General features: G+C 48.0%; 1 protein-coding gene and 1 pseudogene across 1 annotated transcript in view; both read left to right on the forward strand.

The window, feature by feature from the left end:
- The first annotated feature begins 2,267 nt into the window (after positions 1-2,267).
- On the forward strand, positions 2,268-2,472 carry LOC139280339 (U2 spliceosomal RNA; annotated as a pseudogene).
- Positions 2,473-3,281: 809 nt separating this feature from the next.
- The window catches only part of creb3l1 (cAMP responsive element binding protein 3-like 1), a 219,579-nt gene continuing 195,718 nt past the window's right edge, over positions 3,282-27,142 (forward strand). The window contains exons 1-2 of the mRNA XM_070898733.1: positions 3,282-3,404; positions 12,380-12,587. Coding sequence (XP_070754834.1) covers positions 3,282-3,404; positions 12,380-12,587 — 331 coding nt within the window. The remainder of the gene's footprint in view (positions 3,405-12,379; positions 12,588-27,142) is intronic.

A 27,142-nucleotide genomic window follows, 5' to 3' on the forward strand; every position in this document is an offset into this window, starting at 1 on the left:
ACACATGTACACACATACTTTGCAATGCTACTTTCTTCCCCATAAATTTGCACTTTCCTGGGGCAGGTCGACCTGTGATAGCTTGACGTCGCTGCCCATGTTGTGCACCTCTCTATTTGCATTGGAACACTGCCACTCTTTGCAGGGAATTTTTAACATCCTACAGGTTAGCCGCCAATATACATTATCAACTTTAATAAGGTTTTTATATAAACCACTCATTAAAACCTTGAATTTATTACAGCCTGTGGCATTTCCTGTTTCTCGCACCAGCCAAACCGTGGCCTCTCCACAATGCAATTCACATTTTTAGCTCCAAACAGTGTCACATCAGGGCAGTTTTATGCTGTGCCCCTTTCCCCATTCAGGGCTGGGTCGAGACTCCTTCCACATAGAACCCCTCAGCTCCTGCAGAGCAAACTTCATCTTTTGACTGCAACTGGTTTGAATACAACAACAACAACTTGTATTTATATAGGGCCTTTAACGTAGTGAAACATCCCAAGGCGCTTCACAGGGGTATTATAAGACAAAATATTTGACACCGAGTCACATAAGGAGAAATTAGGGCAGGTAGCCAATAGCTTGGTCAAAGAGGTAGGTTTTAAGAAGCGTCTTAAAGGAGGAAAGAGAGGTAACGAGGTAGAGAGGTTTAGGCAGAGAATTCCAGAGCTTAGAGCCTAGGCAGCAGAAGACACGGCCACTGATGGTTGAGCGATGATAATCAGGGATGCCCAAGAGGACAAAATTAGAAGACTGCAGACATTTTGGAGGTTTGTGGGGCTGGAGGAGATTACAAAGATAGGGAGGGGCGAGGCCATGGAGGGATTTGAAAACAAGGATGAGAAATTTGAAATCGAGGCGTTGCTTAACCGGGAGCCAATATAGGTCAGCGAGCACAGGGGTGATGGGTGAGTGGAAATTGGTGCGAGTTACAAGACTGAAAGACAGGGCACTGTGCGTGGGCAGTTTCTGTTTGGTATGAGCCTGCGATTCCAGCTATCTTATTTAGGAATAAGCATGGGTGGACGGGTGCATGAATGGTTGAAATGGGCTCACCAGCAGGCGATGGCTGTCTGTTGAGAGCCCTTCTTCCGATATTCCAGGGTAATTTGACTGCATCTGCTGCAATGACTAGTGATTAATACAGGGATCTGTCCTGGCATAAAACCAGGGACCTTCCTGCGTTGGGCTGGGGATGAATCCTAGGATGTTCCGGGGCTTTGTGGCTCAGTCGGTGGAGTATTTCTGGTCTCTGGCCTATATATTGCATAAAGAAGCAGTGTAAAAAGTTTGATGAGTCAGGTATTCAAATATGCCGCCCTGGTATAACAGTCACTCTTGTTTCTTTTGGGAAACATAAAATAAAAGAACATACATTTTATACAGCGCTTTTTATGACTTCAAGATGCCCCAGAGCGCTTTACAGCCAATTAATTTTTTTTGAAGTGCAAACACAGTTGTAATGTAGGAAACAGAGCAGTCAGGTTGAAACAGCAATGAAATACTGACCGGATAATCTGTTTTTGTTGTGTTGATTGAGAGATAAATATTGGCCAGGACACCGGGGAGAACTCCACTGCTTTTCTTTGAAATAGTGACATGGGATCTTTTAATTCCACCTGACAGCAGACGGGGCCACAGTTTAACGTCTCATCCGAAAGATGGCACCTCCGACAGTGCAGCGCACCTTCAGTACTGCAGCCTTTATTATGTGCTCAGGTCTCTGGCTCATAGGTGAGAGTGCGACCTACCGAGCCACAGCTGACACCGTGTTCATGTTCGTGGTGGAGTATTTCCAGATCGTCGGGTGCAAAGCGGAGTTGACCTATTTTGTTCAGAGATGCTGTCATCTACAGAACTTTAAACCAATAGGCCATTTCAACAAACATTAGGGACTGATTGCGATCGGTGATGGCGCGGAGAGCAGCCTTGTGTACCGCGAACGGTGTGGAGATTGACCAGACTCCTGGCAAGTAGAGGAAAGCTATATCCAATCTCTGTGGGCTGGAATTGAGGTGAAAGGGCAGTACTTGCAATTTGATGGCCCAAAGTCACATACCAATCTTTTTTTAAATAGAGCTTGACATATTTAAAATTGCAGGGCATCCTAAAGAAATGACTTTAATTTCTATCCATATTACAGACTGTACATGTAAAGCATTATATATAGGACATAATTGTCAGTTACTGCTAACAGAGAGAAGCAGTTCCACACCCCAACTAATCAGCCGAACACCGGTTCGGACAGAAACAGAATTTACTCAGTTTCTTCTCGGCCTTTTGGCTAAGATCATGCGTAACTGACCTGACAGGGGAGTAACCATGACCCCAAAGTGGTTCTCCCTGGATCAGGAAGGTGGTTCTCCTATGCTTTTTGGAAATAGGAGGTGGGTGGGGTGGGTTGCTGACCCATCCACCTCCATGGCACGAACCTGGTATTGCAGTACTTCCAGGAACGGTGCTTGGGCTCTAGGCCTTTTGGCTAAGTGCATTAGCGCAAAGTGATCCTTGATGTGTGCAAGGTGACCTCTGGCGTTTGTGATCTGACAAAGAATTGGAAAGATTTACTGAGTTTCAGGGTTTAGGAAACCTGCTGAGAGCAACACAATCGGAAGTGGAGCTGTCACATTAGCACTGTCGAGGAGACTCTCTGTCGGGACAGTATAGAGGATATTTTACTATGCACATAATCTATGCTCTACCTGATTTGGAAACATCTAACTCATCTTTAACCAATTATGGAAGCTCATGATGGGCCAGTAAAGAGGGAGCTTTAATCCACATTTGACCCATCCTACACATGCCCTGTGCTGAATGGGACAATGAACAGGGAGCTTTACTCTACATCTGACCCATCCTATTCCTGAACTGTGAAGTGGCGGGGAGGGACTGCCCTCCGCCTGGCCGGATAATTCGAATTATTTCCGCCCGGCGGGATTTGGCGGGAAGAACCACAAAAATCATCGCTTTAACTGTGACACCATCTCCCAGCACTTTGGGGCGCAGATTGAGATGGTGCAAGGGCAGGTTTGGGTTGGGAACGTGCGGTGTCTATCACTGCCGCGCTGTGGTGATGATGTTTGCGTGAAGCGGACGTGCCGTGTCGCACTGACGTGAAGCAACATCCCTCCCTTCAGTTAAAGGGGAGGGATGCTGCGAGGCCTCCGTGGCGGCCACTGGGCCACCAGGGAGCGGTTCGGCCGGGCCTGTGGCTCGGCACCCACGAGGGGGTGCCTGTTGGCAGCCCGGCCGAATCCACGGCCGACAATTAAAAGAAAATGGCGGTCGTGGCGGGTGCATCCTCCCCTTTAAGGACAGCTTCCCACCTCACGAAGCCGTCAGGGGCACCGACCGGCGGTGGCTGCGCTCCCACGGAGTGGATAAAGTGTCGCCACCGGGCGGTAAGGGGTCGGCGCGCGGCAGACAAGGGGTCAGAGCGCCAAGCAAGGCAGGACGGAAAGTCGGGGCTGGGGACAATTGCGGCTGGGTCTCACCCTCGGCTTGACTCCGGTCGGTAAGGCCTTACCGCTCCGTTGCCCAGTAACCGGCCTTAAAAAAATGACAATTTCCACCCTTTGAGTGTTTAATGCTAAATCTGGGTGTTGACTACAATTTGAGAAGTGTATAATCCTCTAAGAACTGAAATCTCTCAGCAATCAAAAATTAAATTAAAAATACGTAATAAAAACATGGATATCTATCATAATTTTCAAACCTGAATGCTGTCACTGTTTTGACTGTCATTGTTCCCAAGTATTTGACTTGCCGGCTAAATTACCTCTTATCCAGTTACCATTGGTGCACAGTTTCACTGTAATCTCTGGCACTCTATGTATGAATTGGCAACATCTTTTGCTTCTTTTAAACATGGCCCATTATTGGATTAATTGAAACCAAATTCTCCGGGTAATATAATAATCTTTAGGAGCTGAGACTAAATGTCCATACATAAATAAATCTCCCTCTGAGAAAACAGAGAGAGTGGACAGAAATTCCTCTGTGTGTAATGAAGTCATTAGCCAGTTCATTAGAAACATAAGAGAAAATTTTTCCATTGTAGGGGAATCCAAAACTAGGGTGCAGAAATATAAGATAGTAACTAATAAATCCAATAAGGAATTCAAGAGAAACTTCCTGACTCAGAGAGTGGTTAGAATATGGAACTCACTACCACAAGGAATAGTTGAGGCGAATAATATTGATGCCTTTAAGGGGAAGCTGGATAAACGCATTCAGCAGAAAGGAGTAGAAGGATTTGCTGATCGGGTTAGATGAAGAGGAGTGGGGAGGCTCATGTGGACCATAAAGATGGACCATTTGGGCTGAATGGCCTGTTTCTGTGCTGTACATTCTATCTAATTCTATGTAATAAATAGCGCACAGAACCATATCGACCCTCAAAGAGTATTTGGTATCTTTGGACCAACTTTATATTACTCAGCCCCCAATGAAAATTTATATAATTGGGCATTGTAAATATGATTTTCTTCTCATAGTTCGCCTCGTACCTTCGCATGGTATCTGACCACTCTAACAGAATAACTTGGGATTAAGGCCTGTGGAATATGACTACATCTGGCACAATTATGTATCTCATGCCCACTTGATCCTCTCTCTTCAGAAGGCGCAGGCAAAAGAGCAAAAAACCAAAGTTCCTTCAATAAAGCAAAACTTCTAAAATGTCAGAGTAGACTATTACCGCAGCACTAATCACCCCTACTGGATGCAGAAATACAGGGTGGGAGATCACAAAAGCACGTAATAAAAATAATCATAAATACATGTTAAAATAGGTACTAAAATAATGGTCATGGACAACATGAGGGTGCAGATTTAAGGTAATTGGCAAAAGAGCCAGAGGGCAGATAAGGAGACTGTTTTAATGCAGTGAGTTGTTACAGGAAAATAGCAGTTGAGTAAGACTAATTGGACAGCTCTTTCAAAGAGCCGGTTGAACAGTCTGCTGACACTCACTCCCTGTGATCTAACTCCCTCACTGCTCCCCCTTATATGTTTGGGATTATGTGCATTCTCTGACTTTTAAGAGACTCCAACCAGTCTATCAGATGGACGATGGACCTCACTTTATTAGTACAAAGGATGTTGCTGCAATAGGAACATAACTGCTTGATTTCTTTCTTTTATTAAATCCTTTCCCCAATTTTCTCCCCTCTCCTCTTCTCTTGAAAACATTGATGCCCTCGCTGGATTACTGTGCCACGAGTTCCTTACTCAAGTTGCCATTTGTGATCTGTGAGCCTCGACAACGAATGTTGGTATGGTATCTGACTTTGGAGGAGGGCATGGCCAAACTGAATTCCATCATCACTCGCATTAAAAAACGCTAAATTCCTTTGTTTAATTCTATAACGTGTGGTGTAAAAAACCTAGGGCTGCATGGAGTATATTCTTTTGGCAGAGGCATTGTAAAATACGGGAGATCGCATGTATTTCATTCCGGTCTAGGTAGACTACTTCTATCAGATCCCACAACTTTGCCGAGTCTCAGGAACTCTGAAAAACATACAGCCTGAAGTTATTACAGTTTACTAAATATAGCTTTCAACTGTTTATAGGTTGCCATCCATTTGAAATGTTTTTACACCTTATAAAAAACAGAATTTTAACATCAGCAGAAGAATTCGGCCTATTGATAGTGATAGGCATGAGGTTTTTTTTTAGTGAGGTCAATGGTGAGAGGCTGGGCATTCTGCAGTGAGTGTCTCACCTTCTGACTCCCCAAAGCCTTTCCACCATCTACAAGGCACAAGTCAGGAGTGTGATGGAATACTCTCCACTTGTCTGGATGAGTGCAGCTCCAACAATACCGCCAATAAGGACAACGGCAGCAGGCGCATGGGAACACCATCACCTGCAAGTTTCCCTCCAAGTTACACACTATCCTGATTTGGAAATATATCGCCATTCCTTCATCATCACTGGGTCAAAATCCTGGAACTCTCTCCCTAACAGCACTGTGGAATACCTTCATCACATGGACTACAGCGGTTCAAGAAGGCAGCTCACCACCACCTTCTCAAGGGCATTTAGGGATGGGCATTAAATGCTTGCCAGCGACTCCCACTTCACATGAATGAATTTAAAAAAAAGGTTGTTTAGTGAGCTCAGTGGTAAGAAGCATGAGTTTTGTTTAGTGAAGTCAATGGTGAAAGGCATGAGGGCTGTTGGCGAGGTCAGTGGTGAGAGGCGGCTTGGTTGGCGGAATGGCCTATTCCTGTACCTAATGTTCTTAAGGCCAGTGATCAATGATGAGATGCTGCTCAGTTGTTAGTAAGGCCAGCAGTGAAAGGCTACTTACTATTACTAAGACCAATGGCAAGGTGTTTGGGCTGCCTGCTTGTCATTGATGCTGTGTGAGGCTGTCCAGTTGTTCGTGAGGCTGCTGATTCATGGCTGTTACTTTGTTAGCAAAGGCCAAAGGTCTGAGGCAGCTCGGTTGCTCTTGTTGGTGGCTCCACTATGCTACAATCAATCTAACTCATGATTTAAAGGTCCAACTTAGCCTGCTGTAGTTCGAAGGCAAGCTGACCAGATTGGCCCAGATTCAGTTCCATGACTGTGCTGGTAGCCTATCTCAGAATGGATAGTGGTCGGGGCATTGCGGTTGGTCTGATTATAAGAATATTTTAAATTAAACTCTAATTATTGTAATTCTACAACCCACAATGACCCTACAAATGAGCAGGATCTGGGTGCAGTCTTGTTTAAATGCTAACAGCAGGTCAGTAGTTTTAGAGATAAAAAATAGCACAAATCCCATTTCCTGGTGGGAGGGTTCTGTGGCAATAATTATGGTACTCTCTAATTTACAATTAACTTTGTCATTCTTGTCCACATGATGGGACATAAGGGTTTAACAACAGCATTATCTAACTTGCGCAGATAACTGACACGGAACTGACTGATAAGCACTGACCAAAATGTAATTGTTCCTGGTGAGAAAGACTCACACTTATATAGCACTTTAATCATATCTCTCAGAAATATCACAAAGAGCCTCACATAAGATTAATTACTGTGACGTGCAGTCATTGTTGATATGGAGGCTAATGCCGCAGACATTTTTGTGCACAGTAAGACCCCACAAGCAGCAATGAGATGAGTGACTTGGTAATCTGAGGAATGTTGGCCAGTACTCCTCTGAGCTTTCTGCTCTCCAAGTTGTACCACCTGCTGCCTTAATGGAGATTCCTTCATGGCCTGACCAGATTCCACGCATTTTATTATTGTGTGCACAACTTGGCTGCCATGTTTCCTACATTACCACAGTGACTACGCTTCAAAAACAAAGAACCTCATTGGCTATAAAACATTTGGGGTGTCCTGAGGTCGTAAAAGATGCTCCATAAATGCAAGCTCTCTCTTTCTGTCATATTTTCACATGTACATTTTCATGTGTAAAATATTGCAAGTTTTCTGCGACAGGTCTGTTTTCAGAAAAATGTCAGCTACATATCACCCACACCTGTGTTTCTGGCCCATGTACTTTAAATATGGGAAATGACAGTGTATCAACAATGCAGCAGTTGGCCTGGGTAAACACTATGGGGGATACTAAAATTTTGGCAGATAGTCACCCGTTATACAGCTTCTCCCCATTTTATTTCTATTGGAGTCACTGGAAACGAAAATTAGGGAGAGATTTATAACGCAACTGAATCAATATCGTCAATTTTACACTATTGGCCCAAATCAATATGTCCAGTCCAAAACTAGATTTGGCTTTCAAATAAGACTGCACACATGTGTGAGATAGACTGACTGAGCATGTACATAGGCTGATTATGCTTGCAGTAATATAAAACAGGCTTATTTTCATTGTGTATGTGTGAGTGGGCTGCATTGTAAATATATGTGTGCCTAGTTTTTCAAAATTCAACCTTGGAAAATGGGACTTTTTGTGTCTGTTTTTCAGTTTTCCCAATTACAACAGTCACTTGCAAGATTGGATTGTCCAATCCCAAAGGGGTTAGGATGTGAGACAAGCCTCAAGTCACTAAATATGTGGTGTTGACTCCTATGTTCAGGGCTGTAGGTTAATCCACTGCAGTTTATGAGTTTCGTTGTTTTCATGTCTGTGACACATTTTTTTCTAGCTAATCTGAATCTATTTTCAGAATTAAATACTAAGGCCAGAAGTGAAGAAAGGAGGTTGATGAGTATTCTAGAGATCTAGAGATGAGCTTAATCATTTCAGGAGTCAGGGAATTTTTATGCAGAGTTTTCCCTCAGGAGATTAAATGGGTGGGAGATAGTCCACGATTGGGACAACTGCACATGGTCTTTGGAAGATTGCAGCATGATGGGCTGAATGGACTTTCCCCCTTTCATGCTTTTTGATATTAACTCAAACCTGAGGTTAGTCATTGATATTCATCATGATAGACTCCAGGCCTATCCATTCTCTGACTCCTATTTGACGATCTTTCTTTTTGCATGTTTTTCCTCTTTGCGTTTGGACCCACTTTGCAAATCATCTGTTGTCTCTTCAACGTGTGTGATCAAATGGCTTTATTTAATTTTCTCTTCACTGCCTTGCCCTTGTTGCGCCTTTAATGTCTCATTGGTCACTGCACACACGCAAATACTCTCATCTGTGTCACATATGTGTGGTACACATATATGGGGGCTGTACATCATGTGTACGGGAAATGTGTTTATATGGCTGCTGAGGGTGCCAGACAGATAAATAAATAGCAGCTCCTCCATTGATACATCTTTTAGTGATCCTACTGGACAGACAACTAACCCAGTTTACATCAGCCACAATCTCCTCACTTCCGTGAGCTTTCTCTTCCTCCTACAGGCTTTAAAAATCCAAGCTTGGCGTCAGCTAATTACTATTTGTTGATTTACCTCGTCTTCGACCCCCCCCCCCCCCCCCAATCTTGGTGGTGTTCTCGCTCAGGCCAAATTCCCAGCATTGAGTACTGACCACGCTCAATCAGCTCCGATGGATGGGCCACATTGTCTGCATGCCCCATACGTGACTCCCAAAAACAAGCGCTGTACTCAGAGCGCCAACACAGCAAGCAAGCCCAAGGTGGGCAGAGGAAATGCTTCAAGGGCACCCTCAAAGCCTCCTTGAAAAAGTGCAACATCCCCACCAACACCTGGGAATCCCTGGCCCAAGACCACCCAAAATGGAGAAGTGCATCCGGGAAGGCGCCGAACACCTCGAGTCTCTTCGCCGGGAGCACACGGAAGCCAAGCGCAAACAGCGGAAGGAGCGCACAACACCAAAAGCACCCCACCCACCCGTCTCTCCAACCACCAGACCCACCTGTGACAGAGACTGTAGGTCCCACATTGGACTCTTCAGTCACCTGAGAACTCATGGAAGCAAGTCATCCTCAACTCTGAGGGACTGCCTAAGAAGAAGGAGAAGAATAACAGTAGAGTAGATGAGAATCAGCCATACACGAGCAGCTGTCAATGGGGCTTTTACCTAGCAACTGCAGCAGGCTGCACAAACACAGAGCTGACCCTGGGTCATTCACACTTTTTTCCATTGCCAGCTTTTACCGGGTGTGGTGGGCTGCACACTGTGTACAGTGTGGGTGGAGTTCACTCACCTTCAATATTCAGTAAATTCTGCGTTGGATTGTGTTAGATATGCATGTAATTCACCCATAGAATGACGTGCGGATAGGTAATTGTACCCAGCGTAAAAAAGTGGAAGGCGAAGAAAGATGTTGTTTGTGAAAGCATTGTGTTCCTCAGTGAGTTATCCTGCTTCACTCATTACTTAATTATGATGGTGGTGACGCATATAGTTTGAAAGATTTTTTAATATAATCATACAGGATATCCCGGTTAAGCTGCAGAACCAGTTTGCATTTAGGTTATTAGTTCAGAGGTAGCCCAGTATAGCTGCAATGATGTAGGCTCGGAGCTGTGTTTACGTTGCAGGCCAACAACAGCGAATGAATTACGGCTTGCTGGCAAACCTTGCTCAGGTGTCTTCCACACCTAGGTGTGAGTCAGCCCTGGATACTTTCAGCACGCCCTGTGTGCATTCAACATATGCTGCCTTCCCAGCCACTCAGCTGCAGGAACATGAGGGAGTATATTTCCCTTGACAAGCCGGATCCTGCGATTTTGAAAGATCCTGCCCACTCCCTCTGGTCTCGATAGGGCATAGACTGAGACTGCTTAATCGTTTTCTGCAGGAACTTTCTGACACAGACGGGTTGGACACAATTCCGAACCAAATCGGGAGGGATGGCCACAGGTGGGATAACAGATCTCAAAATCGCTCAGACCCAATTTCCCGATCTGTGTCCCCGAACAAGCTGTTTCAACACCATTGGTTGCACGTTCGGTATCTTAGCAAGCATTTAAATTGAGGAGGTACATGCAATAAACCTCAAAATCCCACGCTCTGTGGTATAAACGACAATGACTTGCATTACACATAGCAAAAACGCAGCTATAGCGCCTTGCGTGGCCCACAACGCTTTACAGCCAATGAAGTATTTTTTGGAAGTGTAATCACTCTTGTAAAGTAGGAAACGCCAATTTGCACACAGCAAGATCCCAGAAACAGCTGTGAGATAATGGCCAGATAATCTGTCTTTAGTTGGTTGAGGAATGACATTTGGAGAACTCCCCTGCTCTTCTTTAAATAGTGCCATGAGATCTTTTATATTCACCTTACATTCAATGTCTCATCAAGAGTGGGACTTGGCAATAGCGCAACTACTGAGCCACTGCCGACACTGATCAGCTCTGGGTTACCCTGATTGTGCAGTGATTGAATACATCGCCTGGTATTGTACTGTACCGGGCTGTACAGACCAGCCATGGTCCAGCCTCGATTTCTGGACTATTATGTTAGCTGATCTCAGTGAGGCAGAAGTGAGAGGGTTACGACGGACTGGGCATCCCTCATGAAACGTGAATCTTCATGTGTGGATATTTTCCATGAACCCCATTGATTGGGGATATCATTCACAGTCCAGACTCACTCCGGAGGAATGGCCATTTTCATGAGCTACCAGAGTGTTGTTGGCACAAGTAGAACTGAGCCCAGGGTTCACTGTTTCCAAACAATAGGGACAATTGCAGAGACTGGAATTGGGGTGAGAGCTGGATTTCACGATATGACTGATCTGGGATTCAATACAAGAGTGATTGGGGTTTTAGTGTAAGAGTGAGTGAGGATTCACTGGGAGTGAGACAGGATTCATTGGGAGTGAGTGAGGATTCACTGGGAGTGAGTGAGGATTCACTGGGAGTGTGTGAGGATTCACTAGGAGAGAGACAGGATTCACTGGGAGTGTGTGTGAGGATTCACTGTAGGAGTGAGAGAGGATTCACTGGGAGTGTGTGAGGATTCACTGGGAGAGAGACAGGATACACTGGGAGTGAGACAGGATTCACTGGGAGTGAGTGAGGATTCAGTGGGAGTGTGATGATTCAATGAGAGTAAGTGAGGATTCACTGGGAGTGTGTAAGGATTCACTGGGAGTAAGACAGGATTCACTGGGAGTGAGATAGGATTCACTGGGAGTGAGTGAGGATTCACTGGGAGTGAGACAGGATTCACTGGGCGTGTGTGAGGATTCACTGGGAGTGAGACAGGATTCACTGGGAGTGAGACAGGATTCACTGGGAGTGAGATAGGATTCACGGAGTGAGTGAGGATTCACTGGGAGTGAGATAGGATTCACTGGGAGTGAGACAGGATTCACTGGGAGTGAGTGAGGATTCACTGGGAGTGGGACAGGATTAACAGGGAGTGTGTGAGGATTCACTGGGAGTGAGACAGGATTAACAGGGAATGTGTGAGGATTCACTGGGAGTGAGACAGGATTCACTGGGAGTGAGTGAGAATTCACTGGGAGTGAGTGAGGATTCACTGTGGAAGAGAGACAGGATTCACTGTGGGAGAGAGACAGGATTAACTGGGAGTGAGTGAGGATTCACTGGGAGTGAGACAGGACTCACTGTAGGGGTGAGTGAAGATTCACTCCTTCAAGTATTGATCCAATTGCCTTTTGAAGGCTACTGTTGAATCTTTATCCATCCCTCTATCGGCCAGTGCATTCCAAATCCTAGCCATTTGTTGTGTAAAAAGTTTTTTCTCATATTGGCTCTGATCCCTTTGCAAATCATTAAATCTGTGCCCTCTGGTTATCGACCCTTCAGCTGTTGGAAACAATTTCTCTTTATTTACTCTATCTAAGCTCTTCATGATTTTGAACACCTCTATCAAATCTCCTCTTGGCCTTCTCTTATCTAGGAGAACAACCTCAGCTTCTCCAGTCTATCCATGTAATGTTTGCTTGAATTTACTTGAAGTTTAATCGGACTGTGTGCAGTAACACCATCCCTCTCTGTCCACTTGCAGCATTTTTCAGAGAACCTGGATGACTTCTCCAACGAACTGTTCAGTAGTTTCTTCGATGACCCACTGCTGGCTGAAAGGAACCCTCTGCTGGACATGGAGCTTGACCCGGCCACTCCGGACATCCAGGCGGAGCACAGTTACTCTCTGAGTGGAGACTCCGCTCCTCAGAGCCCCATCATGCCAATCAAGATGGACGAATTCAGCAAAGGTAAGGAGGATGTTCCAGGGATCTGCGCACAGGAAGGAACCTGGGCGGATCCAGGAAACTGCAGTGCACCCGGGCCCCCCTTGCCCTTCGCCTACCCTGTGACACCGGGCTGGCAGAAAGTGGCTTCCGATTGAATTCAATCGGAATAAATTCAGGAGCGATGCTGTCAGCTCGCTATGTTTAACTCTAGCGCCAAAATAAAGGCCTACTGCTGCATGCTGGTGCCAGAGGGTAAGGTGTAACCATAGGCTTTTCAACTTTGTGTCCAAGTGGAATGGACGCCCATTACAGAAACTGCTGATTTTTCATGTTCATTTATACTTGGGTGACCAGTTGAAAATCTATCCCCACCCCATCTATATTTTATGGGCATCACTTCTCCTCTTGCTGCTTAAGTAATGAAAGGATCTTACTGTAATGTTTCACATCTACAGAAAAAAAGACTTGCATTTATATAGCATCTTTCACGACCACCGGATGTCCCAAAGCGCTTTATAACCAATAAAGTATTTTTTGAAGTGTAGTCCATGTAGCAATGTAGGAATCTAAGCAGCCAGAGCTGCTTATCTCATTGATCCACACCTTTAAGACATACCTTTGTTGTCATTTCCAGGTCTCACCTTTGTCCCTTCAACCAGCTGTTTCACAAGATCTTACATGTTCCTCTACTTATTCTTGTGAATGCCTTCACCTTACTTTCTACATCATCATAGGCAGTCCCTCGGAATCGAGGAAGACTTGCTTCCACTCTAAAAATTAGTCCTTAGGTGACTGACAGTCCAAAAAGAGAACCACAGTCTCTGTCACAGGTGGGACAGACAGTCTTTGAGGGAAAGGGTGGGTGTGGAGTCTGGTTTGCCGCACGCTCTTTCCGCTGCCTGCGCTTGTTTTCTGCATGCTCTCGGCGATGAGACTCGAGGTGCTCAGCACCCTCCCGGATGCACTTCCTCCATTTGGGCGGTCTTTGGCCAGGGACTCCCAGGTGTCGGTGGAGATGTTGCACTTCATCAAGGAAGCTTTGAGGATGTCCTCCCAACAGGATATGTACTTACAAGCCTTTCTTATTCCTTATTTTGTGTGGAATTGGATATAAACTTAAAGCGGAAATAACTGCAGGGCTATGACAAAAGAGGAGGGCAATGGGACTAATTGGACAGCTCTCTCACAGAGCTGACACAGGTAAGATGGCCTAAATTACCTCCTTCTGTGCTGTATGACTCTATGACCCTGGTTCTCATTAATTTGTTCACCCATTCAGCCTATGAACATACAAGAATGACGGACAGGAAAAAGTGCTCTGTTCCGTCCAATCCGTCCCACACCACAGTGGGTTTGTGCAATATCCAAACTTTCTCCTGTACTGTGTGTGTGTGATATCCACTTCCTCCTGTACTGTGTGTGTGATATTCACTCTCTCCTGTACTGTGTGTGTGTGTGTGTGTGTGTGTGTGTGTGTGTGTAATATCCACTCTCTCTCCTGTACTGTGTGTGTGTGATATCCACTCTCTCCTGTACTGTGTGTGTGATATCCACTCTCTCTCCTGTACTGTGTGTGTGTGATATCCACTCTCTCTCTTGTACTGTGTGTGTGATATCCACTCTCTCCTGTACTGTGTGTGTGTGATATCCACTCTCACTCCTGTACTGTGTGTATGATATCCACTCTCTCTCCTGTACTGTGTGTGTGTGATATCCACTCTCTCTTCTGTACTGTGTGTGTGATATCCACTCTCTCTCCTGTACTGTGTGTGTGATATCCACTCTCTCTCCTGTACTGTGTGTTTGTGATATCCCATGCTGTATTATGTCTGGCAGTGACATTTGTCAGCTAACCACTGTAAACTACTTGTCAACTTTGAAGCAGATGGAGATGATTTCTTTCATGTAAGTTTAGATTTATGGCCTACACATCTGACGCTTATATCAATGGAAGACTTGCCAGTTTCATTGTCAGAGCTGCTTCGTCCCATTGATCTGGAGGACACCTTTCAGGCACGCTTTTCGCGCTGTAGCGTTTGGTTTCTGGAGTTGCCAGCGAGTGGGAACGTTCCTGCAGCAACCGGTGCAGTTTTTGTGTTGTGCTGATTTACATTAAACTTTCTGCATTTCAGCGGTGGATGCGAGCATTCCTCATGCTGCTTATCTGTGCTCCTGTTAATCTGATGCGGGTATCATTTTAATCAAAGGGCCTTCCCTTTGAAACTTGCTGCAACCTAGATTGCACTGAGAAGTATCAGCCTTGGAGTAACTGTAAACTTGACTTGTCTTGTGGTTTTTGCACCATCTGATTCACTGCTCTCTCTGAGTGGAAACAGATGAAACTGTCAGGCCTACGTTCAGCAATTATTCATTCAGTGTTGCCGTTCTCCATTAACCCCTCACAGCTCTGCAGGAGTTATTTTCATTTTTATTTTCTCAGTCTTTAGCTATTGCCCTTTCCCTGCTGTTTGAAGGGAGGATTCCCTGTGCCAGACAGCGTGAAGCTGGGATAGCCACATGCCGCTTGTGATTTATACTCGACTGATTATAGTGGAACTGCATTCTAAGGAAGCAGCACCCTGGGATTCACTCACTCCCGTTGCAATGATGTCTTTGCGCTGTACGGTATAAGTGCAGAATGTAAAGATTGATGATTGATGTTCAGTCAGGACTGGCGAAGCTTAGTATAAACTAGCAGCTCGAAGTGCCTCACCATCATCATCACAGGCAGTCCCTCGGAATTGAGGAAGACTTGCTTCCACTCCTGAAGTGAGTTCTTTAGTGGCTGAACAGTCCAATACGGGAGCCACAGACCCTGTCACACATGGGACAGACATTCGTCGGGGGAAGGGGGGGTGGGGTGGGACTGATTTACCACACGCTCCTTCTGCTGTCTGCGCCTGACCTTTGCGCGCTCGCGGCATTGAGATTCGAAGAGCTCAACGCCCTCTCGGATGCACTTTCTCCACTTAGGGCGGTCTTCGGCCAGGGTCTCCCAGGTGCCAGTGGTGATGTTGCACTTCACCAGGGAGGCTTTGAGGATGTCCTTGTAACGTTTCTGCTGCCCACCTTTGGCTCGTTTGCCGTGACGAAGCTAATAGAGTGTAGTCAGTGCTTCAATGTTGGGGATGTTGGCCTGGTCGAGGACGCTGATGTTGGTGCGCCTGCAGGATCTTGCGGAGACATCGTTGGTGATATATCTCCAGCAACTTAAGGTGTCTTCTGTACATCGTCCATGACTCTGATCCATACTACAGCTCTGTAGACCATGAGCTTGGTGGTAGATTAGAGGGCCTAGTCTTCAAACATTCTTTTCCTCAGGCGGCCAAAGGCTGCACTGGCGCACTGGAGGCAGTGTTGAATCTCTGCATCAATGTCTGCCTTCGTTGATAAGAGGCTCCCGAAGTATGGGAAATGGTCCACGTTGTTGAGGGCCGCACCGTGAATCTTGATGCCTGGGGGAACAGTGCTGTGCGGCGAGGACAGGCTGGTGGAGGACCTTTGTCTTACTGATGTTAAGCGTAAGGCTCATGCTTTCATATGCCTCGGTAAATACGTCGACTATATCCTGGAGTTCAGCCTCAGAATGTGTGCAGACGCAGGCGTCGTCCGCGTACTGCAGCTCAACAACAGAGATTGGGGTGATCTTGGACCTGGTCTGGAGGCAGTGTAGGTTAAACAGCTTCCCACTCGTTCTATAGTTTAGTTCCACTGATGCAGCCCTGTTTGACCCCGGTCTGGACGTGGAATGGGTTTGTAATGGATCCGCTGGTAAGGACCGCGGCCTGCATGTCGTTGTGGAGCAGGCAAAGGATGTTGACAAACTTTTGGGGGCATCCAAAACGGAGGAGGACAAAGGCCTTTGTAAGATCGAAAAAGGCCACATATAAAGGCTGGTGCTGCTCCCTGTATTTTTCTGCAGTTATACCTAATACCCAACGCACTGCCTTTGCTGACATTGATACCCACAGTGTACTGGTACAATGTACACTGTACCCACACTGTACTGGTACAATGTACACTGGTATAATGTACACTGTACTGGTATAATGTACACTGGTAATCAGATTGACTCAGCTCTGCCCTGAATCATACCGGTGCAGTACCTGAGTTGTGATGTTGCAACAAGAGGATTAAATGAAAAAGACCTATTCGCATGACCCATTTCAGATGATCGAAGAAGCCCAGATAGCCAGTGTCAGCTGTGTCTCAGTGGATAGCACACTCGCCTCTGCATCATGAAGGTTGTGGGTTCAAGTCCACTCCAGGGCTGTAAAGCGCCTTGAGAAGTCTGGTGATCATGAAAGGCGCTATATAAATGTAAGTTTTTTTATTTTCGTTCCTTTGAGTAATGGCTATCCTTTTCTGCTCAGCTGGACTATTTCACCTCCATTCTTTTGCCCTCTATATAACTCACACAAGTCCAGTGAGTCTAATCCTACCAATCCCAGATGGTGGGTAAACATTTTCCAATGTGATGTCTGGAGGTTTTCCTGATTCCCACAGTAGGCCAGTCATAAATTCACCCAGTCACGGATGAGGGAGACTGGCTGAAGGTCAAACTGAAATGACCCCCATCCCTGACCCTGATCTTCAAGGAGTCATCAAACTTGAGCAATGCAGGCCAGGATAACCCAAGTTTGTGGCTGTGTCAGACACCAGTCATCTCAGACCACAGAAACATGCTTTAAAGTATTCTGTCTGTGCATTTCCTGATGTGTTTTGTTTAACCCCCAATTTTGCTTCAGCACAGAATGCTGCCCTTCATTGTCCTAGAATTATGTTGCCAACTCTGGTTGGGTGTATTCCTGGAGGTATCGTCACTCGCCTCCAATGCTCCGCCCCCACGCTCCTGCCATTGGTCACCTCTCGGTGCTCCCCCATCCCCAACCAATTGGAAAGTGAACAGGAAGATTCTTGGCTGTCAGTCAAACAGCCTTATTTTTTTTCTTATCTCCAATATTTTTGTAACTAATAAATGAAAGTGTTCAAAGAAAATGCCCGATTACCTTTTTCTCCTGTGGTGCTGGAAGCAGAGTCTAGGAGATGATTGTTTAATTCCTGGAGATTCCAGGACAACCCTGGAGGTTTGACGACCCTGCCCTTGGCCCTGAATTTGACAGCTGTAAGCGCACACTGGCCACCTCTGGGTGACAGACTGTGGTATCAGGGCAACAGCCAGACAGGGCGAATGAAGCGCAGCCCCTCCCTTGCCAAGGCTGAGCATCATTGAAGGGGAGTTCAGGCTGTGGGCCAAGGACATCGTGCGCAGAGCCTCAGATGGGAAGCCTGGAGTTTGATGTATTTTTCCATCGAGTGTTTGCATTAGACACGTAAATTGGATCCAGACACACACAGGCTGTCTCACAGTGCGGGGAGCCAGTGCTGGTGATGATACAGAGTCATTAGATTGGTGAAGTCCCTCCTCCCTCCCCCACTTTCACTATCCACTCCAGGTAACAGTTAACAATAAAGAACAGCTGCACTTCAGCTGCTCTGAACCTGCTGCACCAGGATGTGCGAGAGACCGGACCAGGAAGCAGCCCTTTAAAGCCATCCCGCGCTCCTTAGTTCCCACACAGCCAGGGTGCCGTGCTTCAGAAGAACAGTCTTGCTTTAAGAAACGGTCCAGAATTTTTTTTTAAAGTACACTGTGGCTTTGTGTACTATGATTTGTGATCAAAATAATTACATAAAATTACATAGAATATACAGCACAGAAACAGGCCATTCAGACCAATTTGTCTATGCTTGTGTTTATGCTCGACACGAGTCATCACCCACCCTACTTCATTTAACCCGATCAGTATAACCTTCTACTCCTTTCTTCCTCATCAACTAATCTAGTTTCCCCTTAAATTCACTCATGTTATTTGCCTTAACCACTCCCTATGGTAGCAAGTTCCACATTCTAAGCACTCTCTGGTTATTCATGGCCCCTAGTTTTGGATTCCCCTTGTCATTCGCAGCATGAAATCAAAAGTCTGTTTATAGCATAAGAACAGTACATTTTTTTTAAATTAAAAAAGAGACACCTTGCAACTAATCTTCTGCAAAAAATTAATTTTCTGAGGTAATTTAGTGTGTCAGTCCATAAAAACATAAGAACGTAAGAAATAGGAGCAGGAGTAGGCCATTTCGCCCCTCGAGCCTCACATAGCAGGTTCCCAATCCCAGCGCAGTATTCCAGGGAGCAGGAAGAGGAGGGATTGGGATTTAGGCCTGCACATTCCTTGTACCCAGGGACAAAATACCACTGCCAAGGGCCTGACAGCATATCATAATGTGTCCTACGCTGGGACTTACAGCAGGAATGCATATCTTTCCATACTTTTTAATACTGTGGAGAAACAATTAAATGCCAGAAACCATGTTGGTGGGCAATATATCATAGTGTCGGGGGGCAGTATGTCACAGTGTCAGTGGGCAGTGTCACAGTGTCAGTGGACAGTGTCACATTGTCAGTGGGCAGTGTCACAGTGTCAGTGGGCAGTGTCACAGTGTCAGTGGGCAAAGTGTCACAGTGTCAGTGGGCAGTGTGTCACATTGTCAGTGGGCAGTGTCACAGTGTCAGTGGACAGTGTCACATTGTCAGTGGGCAGTGTTACAGTGTCAGTGGGCAGTGTCACAGTGTCAGTGGGCAAAGTGTCACATTGTCAGTGGGCAGTGTGTCACATTGTCAGTGGGCAGTGTATCACAGTGTCAGTGGACAGTGTTACAGTGTCAGTGGGCAGTGTTACAGTGTCAGTGGGCAGTGTGTCACAGTGTCAGTGGGCAGTGTGTCACAGTGTCAGTGGGCAGTGTTACAGTGTCAGTGGGCAGTGTCACAGTGTCAGTGGGCAAAGTGTCACAGTGTCAGTGGGCAAAGTGACACAGTGTCAGTGGGCAAAGTGTCCCAGTATCAGTGGGCAGTGTTACTGTGTCAGTGGGCAGTGTCACAGTGTCAGTGGGCAGTGTGTTACAGTGTCAGTGGGCAAAGTGTCACAGTGTCAGTGGGCAGTGCCACAGTGTCAGTGGGCAGTGTGTTACAGTGTCAGTGGGCAGTGTGTCACAGTGTCAGTGGGCAGTGTTGCAGTGTCAGTGGGCAGTGTGTTACAGTGTCAGTGGGCAGTGTCACAGTGTCAGTGGGCAAAGTGTCAAAGTGTCAGTGGGCAGTGTCACAGTGTCAGTGGGCAGTGTTACAGTGTCAGTGGGCAGTGTCACAGTGTCAGTGGGCAGTGTTACAGTGTCAGTGGGCAGTGTCACAGTGTCAGTGGGCAGTGTGTTACAGTGTCAGTGGGCAGTGTGTTACCGTGTCAGTGGACAGTGTCACAGTGTCAGTTGGCAGTATGTTACAGTGTCAGTGGGCAGTGTTACAGTGTCAGTGCGCAATGTCAGTGTCAGTGGGCAGTGTCACAGTGTCAGTGGGCAGTGTCACAGTGTCAGTGGGCAGTGTTACAGTGTCATTGGGCAGTGTCACAGTGTCAGTGGACAGTGTGTCACAGTGTTAGTGGGCAGTGCTACAGTGTCAGTGGGCAGTGTGTCACAGTGTCACTGGGCAGTGTGTCACAGTGTCAGTGGGCAGTGTCAGTGGGCAGTGGGTCACAGTGTCACTGGGCAGTGTGTCACAGTATCAGTGGGCAGTGTGTTACAGTGTCAGTGGGCAGTGTATTACAGTGTCAGTGAGCAGTGTCACAGTGTCAGTGGGCAGTGTCACAGTGTCAGTGGGCAGTGTGTTACCGTGTCAGTGGGCAGTGTGTTACAGTGTCAATGGGCAGTGTTACAGTGTCAGTGGGCAATGTGCCACAGTGTCAGTGGGCAGTGTCACAGTGTCAGTGCGCAGTGTTACAGTGTCAGTGGGCAGTGTCACAGTGTCAGTGGGCAGTGTTACAGTGTCAGTGGGCAAAGTGTCACAGTATCAGTGGGCAGTGTTGCAGTGTCAGTGGGCAAAGTGTTACAGTGTCAGTGGGCAGTTGACATTGTCAGTGGGCAGTGTCACAGTGTCAGTGGGCAACGTGTCACAGTGTCAGTGGGCTGTGTGTCACAGTGTCAGTGGGCAGTTAACAGTGTCAGTGGGCAGTGCCACAGGGCAGTGTGTTACAGTGTCAGTGGGCAGTATCACAGTGTCAGTGGGCAGTATCACAGTGTTGGTGGGCAGTGTGTCACAGTGTCAGTGGGCAGTGTCACGGTGTCAATGGGCAGTGTTATAGTGTGAGTGGGCAGTGTCACAGTGTCAGTGGGCAGTGTCAGTGGGCAGTGGGTCACAGTGTCAGTGGGCAGTGTTTCACATTGTCAGTGGGCAGTGTCACAGTGTCAGTGGACAGTGTCACATTGTCAGTGGGCAGTGTCACAGTGTCAGTGGGCAGTGTCACAGTGTCAGTGGGCAGTGTTACAGTGTCAGTGGGCAGTGTTACAGTGTCAGTGGGCAATGTGCAACAGTGTTAGTGGCAGTGTCACAGTGTCAGTGGGCAGTGTTACAGTGTCAGAGGGCAGTGTGTCACAGTGTCAGTGGGCAGTGTGTCACAGTGTCATTGGGCAGTGTTACAGTGTCAGTGGGCAAAGTGTCACAGTATCAGTTGGCAGTGTTACAGTGTCAGTGGGCAAAGTGTCACAGTGTCAGTGGGCAGTTGACATTGTCAGTGGGCAGTGTCAGTGTCAGTGGGCAACGTGTCACAGTGTCAGTGAGCTGTGTGTCACAGTGTCAGTGGGCAGTGTTACAGTGTCAGTGGGCAGTGTCACAGTGTCAGTGGGCAGTGTGTTACAGTGTCAGTGGGCAGTGTGTTACCGTGTCAGTGGGCAGTGTCACAGTGTCAGTTGGCAGTATGTTACAGTGTCAGTGGGCAGTGTTACAGTGTCAGTGCGCAATGTCAGTGTCAGTGGGCAGTGTCACAGTGTCAGTGGGCAGTGTGTTACAGTGTCAATGGGCAGTGTCACAGTGTCAGTGGGCAATGTTACAGTGTCAGAGGGCAGCGTGTCACAGTGTCAGTGGGCAGTGTGTCACAGTGTCACTGGGCAGTGTTACAGTGTCAGTGCGCAATGTCAGTGTCAGTGGGCAGTGTCACAGTGTCAGTGGGCAGTGTGTTACAGTGTCAATGGGCAGTGTCACAGTGTCAGTGGGCAGTGTTACAGTGTCAGAGGGCAGTGTGTCACAGTGTCAGTGGGCAGTGTGTCACAGTGTCAGTGGGCAGTGTTACAGTGTCAGTGGGCAAAGTGTCACAGTATCAGTGGGCAGTGTTACAGTGTCAGTGGGCAAATTGTCACAGTGTCAGTGGGCAGTTGACATTGTCAGTGTGCAGTGTCATGTCAGTGGGCAACGTGTCACAGTGTCAGTGAGCTGTGTGTCACAGTGTCAGTGGGCAGTGTTACAGTGTCAGTGGGCAAAGTGTCACAGTGTCAGTGGGCATTGTAACAGTGTCAGTGGGCAAAGTGTCACAGTGTCAGTGGGCAGTGTGTCACATTGTCAGTGGGCAGTGTCACAGTGTCAGTGAACAGTGTCACAGTGTCAGTGGGCAGTGTCACAGTGTCAGTGGGCAGTGTCACAGTGTCAGTGGGCAGTATTACAGTGTCAGAGGGCAGTGTGTCACAGTGTCAGTGGGCAGTGTGTCACAGTGTCAGTGGGCAGTGTTACAGTGTCAGTGGGCAAAGTGTCACAGTATCAGTGGGCAGTGTTACAGTGTCAGTGGGCAAAGTGTCACAGTGTCAGTGGGCAGTGTCACAGTGTCAGTGGGCAGTGTCACAGTGTCAGTGGGCAGTATTACAGTGTCAGAGGGCAGTGTGTCACAGTGGCAGTGGGCAGTGTGTCACAGTGTCAGTGGGCAGTGTTACAGTGTCAGTGGGCAAAGTGTCACAGTATCAGTGGGCAGTGTTACAGTGTCAGTGGGCAAAGTGTCACAGTGTCAGTGGGCAGTTGACATTGTCAGTGGGCAGTGTTACAGTGTCAGTGGGCAAAGTGTCACAGTGTCAGTGGGCAGTGTTACAGTGTCAGTGGGCAAAGTATCACAGTGTCAGTGGGCAGTGTGTCACAGTGTCAGTGGGCAGTGTTACAGTGTCAGTGGGCAAAGTGTCACAGTATCAGTGGGCAGTGTTACAGTGTCAGTGGGCAAAGTGTCACAGTGTCAGTGGGCAGTTGACATTGTCAGTGGGCAGTATCAGTGTCAGTGGGCAAAGTGTCACAGTGTCAGTGGGCAGTGTTACAGTGTCAGCGGGCAAAGTGTCACAGTGTCAGTGGGCATTGTAACAGTGTCAGTGGGCAAAGTGTCACAGTGTCAGTGGGCAGTGTGTCACATTGTCAGTGGGCAGTGTCACAGTGTCAGTGAACAGTGTCACAGTGTCAGTGGGCAGTGTCACAGTGTCAGTGGGCAGTGTCACAGTGTCAGTGGGCAGTATTACAGTGTCAGAGGGCAGTGTGTCACAGTGGCAGTGGGCAGTGTGTCACAGTGTCAGTGGGCAAAGTGTCACAGTGTCAGTGGGCAGTTGACATTGTCAGTGGGCAGTGTTACAGTGTCAGTGGGCAAAGTGTCACAGTGTCAGTGGGCAGTGTTACAGTGTCAGTGGGCAAAGTATCACAGTGTCAGTGGGCAGTGTGTCACAGTGTCAGTGGGCAGTGTTACAGTGTCAGTGGGCAAAGTGTCACAGTATCAGTGGGCAGTGTTACAGTGTCAGTGGGCAAAGTGTCACAGTGTCAGTGGGCAGTTGACATTGTCAGTGGGCAGTGTCAGTGTCAGTGGGCAAAGTGTCACAGTGTCAGTGGGCAGTTGACATTGTCAGTGGGCAGTGTCAGTGTCAGTGGGCAACGTGTCACAGTGTCAGTGAGCTGTGTGTCACAGTGTCAGTGGGCAGTGTTACAGTGTCAGTGGGCAGTGTCACAGTGTCAGTGGGCAGTGTGTTACAGTGCCAGTGGGCAGTGTGTTACCGTGTCAGTGGGCAGTGTCACAGTGTCAGTTGGCAGTATGTTACAGTGTCAGTGGGCAGTGTTACAGTGTCAGTGCGCAATGTCAGTGTCAGTGGGCAGTGTCACAGTGTCAGTGGGCAGTGTGTTACAGTTTCAATGGGCAGTGTCACAGTGTCAGTGGGCAATGTTACAGTGTCAGAGGGCAGCGTGTCACAGTGTCAGTGGGCAGTGTGTCACAGTGTCACTGGGCAGTGTTACAGTGTCAGTGCGCAATGTCAGTGTCAGTGGGCAAAGTGTCACAGTATCAGTGGGCAGTGTGTTACAGTGTCAATGGGCAGTGTCACAGTGTCAGTGAGCTGTGGACATTGTCAGTGGGCAGTGTCACAGTGTCAGTGAGCTGTGTGTCACAGTGTCAGTGGGCAGTGTTACAGTGTCAGTGGGCAGTGTCACAGTGTCAGTGGGCAGTGTCACAGTGTCAGTGGGCAGTGTCACAGTGTCAGTGGGCAGTATTACAGTGTCAGAGGGCAGTGTGTCACAGTGTCAGTGGGCATTGTGTCACAGTGTCAGTGGGCAGTGTTACAGTGTCAGTGGGAAAAGTGTCACAGTATCAGTGGGCAAAGTGTCACAGTGTCAGTGGGCAGTGTCACAGTGTCAGTGGACAGTGCCACAGTGTCAGTGGGCAGTGTCAGTGGGCAGTGGGTCACAGTGTCAGTGGGCAGTGTTTCACATTGTCAGTGGGCAGTGTCACAGTGTCAGTGGACAGTGTCACATTGTCAGTGGGCAGTGTCACAGTGTCAGTGGGCAGTGTTACAGTGTCAGTGGGCAGTGTTACAGTGTCAGTGGGCAATGTGCAACAGTGTTAGTGGCAGTGTCACAGTGTCAGTGGGCAGTGTTACAGTGTCAGAGGGCAGTGTGTCACAGTGTCAGTGGGCAGTGTGTCACAGTGTCATTGGGCAGTGTTACAGTGTCAGTGGGCAAAGTGTCACAGTATCAGTTGGCAGTGTTACAGTGTCAGTGGGCAAAGTGTCACAGTGTCAGTGGGCAGTTGACATTGTCAGTGGGCAGTGTCAGTGTCATTGGGCAACGTGTCACAGTGTCAGTGAGCTGTGTGTCACAGTGTCAGTGGGCAGTGTTACAGTGTCAGTGGGCAGTGTCACAGTGTCAGTGGGCAGTGTGTTACAGTGTCAGTGGGCAGTGTGTTACCGTGTCAGTGGGCAGTGTCACAGTGTCAGTTGGCAGTATGTTACAGTGTCAGTGGGCAGTGTTACAGTGTCAGTGCGCAATGTCAGTGTCAGTGGGCAGTGTCACAGTGTCAGTGGGCAGTGTGTTACAGTGTCAATGGGCAGTGTCACAGTGTCAGTGGGCAATGTTACAGTGTCAGAGGGCAGCGTGTCACAGTGTCAGTGGGCAGTGTGTCACAGTGTCACTGGGCAGTGTTACAGTGTCAGTGCGCAATGTCAGTGTCAGTGGGCAGTGTCACAGTGTCAGTGGGCAGTGTGTTACAGTGTCAATGGGCAGTGTCACAGTGTCAGTGGGCAGTGTTACAGTGTCAGAGGGCAGTGTGTCACAGTGTCAGTGGGCAGTGTGTCACAGTGTCAGTGGGCAGTGTTACAGTGTCAGTGGGCAAAGTGCCACAGTATCAGTGGGCAGTGTTACAGTGTCAGTGGGCAAATTGTCACAGTGTCAGTGGGCAGTTGACATTGTCAGTGTGCAGTGTCATGTCAGTGGGCAACGTGTCACAGTGTCAGTGAGCTGTGTGTCACAGTGTCAGTGGGCAGTGTTACAGTGTCAGTGGGCAAAGTGTCACAGTGTCAGTGGGCATTGTAACAGTGTCAGTGGGCAAAGTGTCACAGTGTCAGTGGGCAGTGTGTCACAGTGTCAGTGAACAGTGTCACAGTGTCAGTGGGCAGTGTCACAGTGTCAGTGGGCAGTGTCACAGTGTCAGTGGGCAGTATTACAGTGTCAGAGGGCAGTGTGTCACAGTGTCAGTGGGCAGTGTGTCACAGTGTCAGTGGGCAGTGTTACAGTGTCAGTGGGCAAAGTGTCACAGTATCAGTGGGCAGTGTTACAGTGTCAGTGGGCAAAGTGTCACAGTGTCAGTGGGCAGTGTCACAGTGTCAGTGGGCAGTGTCACAGTGTCAGTGGGCAGTGTGTCACAGTGGCAGTGGGCAGTGTGTCACAGTGTCAGTGGGCAGTGTTACAGTGTCAGTGGGCAAAGTGTCACAGTATCAGTGGGCAGTGTTACAGTGTCAGTGGGCAAAGTGTCACAGTGTCAGTGGGCAGTTGACATTGTCAGTGGGCAGTGTTACAGTGTCAGTGGGCAAAGTGTCACAGTGTCAGTGAACAGTGTCACAGTGTCAGTGGGCAGTGTCACAGTGTCAGTGGGCAGTGGCACAGTGTCAGTGGGCAGTATTACAGTGTCAGAGGGCAGTGTGTCACAGTGTCAGTGGGCAGTGTGTCACAGTGTCAGTGGGCAGTGTTACAGTGTCAGTGGGCAAAGTGTCACAGTATCAGTGGGCAGTGTTACAGTGTCAGTGGGCAAAGTGTCACAGTGTCAGTGCGCAATGTCAGTGTCAGTGGGCAGTGTCACAGTGTCAGTGGGCAGTGTGTTACAGTGTCAATGGGCAGTGTCACAGTGTCAGTGGGCAGTGTTACAGTGTCAGAGGGCAGTGTGTCACAGTGTCAGTGGGCAGTGTTACAGTGTCAGTGGGCAAAGTGTCACAGTATCAGTGGGCAGTGTTACAGTTTCAGTGGGCAAATTGTCACAGTGTCAGTGGGCAGTTGACATTGTCAGTGTGCAGTGTCATGTCAGTGGGCAACGTGTCACAGTGTCAGTGAGCTGTGTGTCACACTGTCAGTGGGCAGTGTTACAGTGTCAGTGGGCAAAGTGTCACAGTGTCAGTGGGCATTGTAACAGTGTCAGTGGGCAAAGTGTCACAGTGTCAGTGGGCAGTGTGTCACATTGTCAGTGGGCAGTGTCACAGTGTCAGTGAACAGTGTCACAGTGTCAGTGGGCAGTGTCACAGTGTCAGTGGGCAGTGTCACAGTGTCAGTGGGCAGTATTACAGTGTCAGAGGGCAGTGTGTCACAGTGTCAGTGGGCAGTGTGTCACAGTGTCAGTGGGCAGTGTTACAGTGTCAGTGGGCAAAGTGTCACAGTATCAGTGGGCAGTGTTACAGTGTCAGTGGGCAAAGTGTCACAGTGTCAGTGGGCAGTGTCACAGTGTCAGTGGGCAGTGTCACAGTGTCAGTGGGCAGTATTACAGTGTCAGAGGGCAGTGTGTCACAGTGGCAGTGGGCAGTGTGTCACAGTGTCAGTGGGCAGTGTTACAGTGTCAGTGGGCAAAGTGTCACAGTATCAGTGGGCAGTGTTACAGTGTCAGTGGGCAAAGTGTCACAGTGTCAGTGGGCAGTTGACATTGTCAGTGGGCAGTGTTACAGTGTCAGTGGGCAAAGTGTCACAGTGTCAGTGGGCAGTGTTACAGTGTCAGTGGGCAAAGTATCACAGTGTCAGTGGGCAGTGTGTCACAGTGTCAGTGGGCAGTGTTACAGTGTCAGTGGGCAAAGTGTCACAGTATCAGTGGGCAGTGTTACAGTGTCAGTGGGCAAAGTGTCACAGTGTCAGTGGGCAGTTGACATTGTCAGTGGGCAGTGTCAGTGTCAGTGGGCAAAGTGTCACAGTGTCAGTGGGCAGTTGACATTGTCAG

The sequence above is a fragment of the Pristiophorus japonicus genome, chromosome 14 (genome assembly GCF_044704955.1).
Source record: "Pristiophorus japonicus isolate sPriJap1 chromosome 14, sPriJap1.hap1, whole genome shotgun sequence".
NCBI classification, from domain to species: domain Eukaryota; kingdom Metazoa; phylum Chordata; class Chondrichthyes; family Pristiophoridae; genus Pristiophorus; species Pristiophorus japonicus.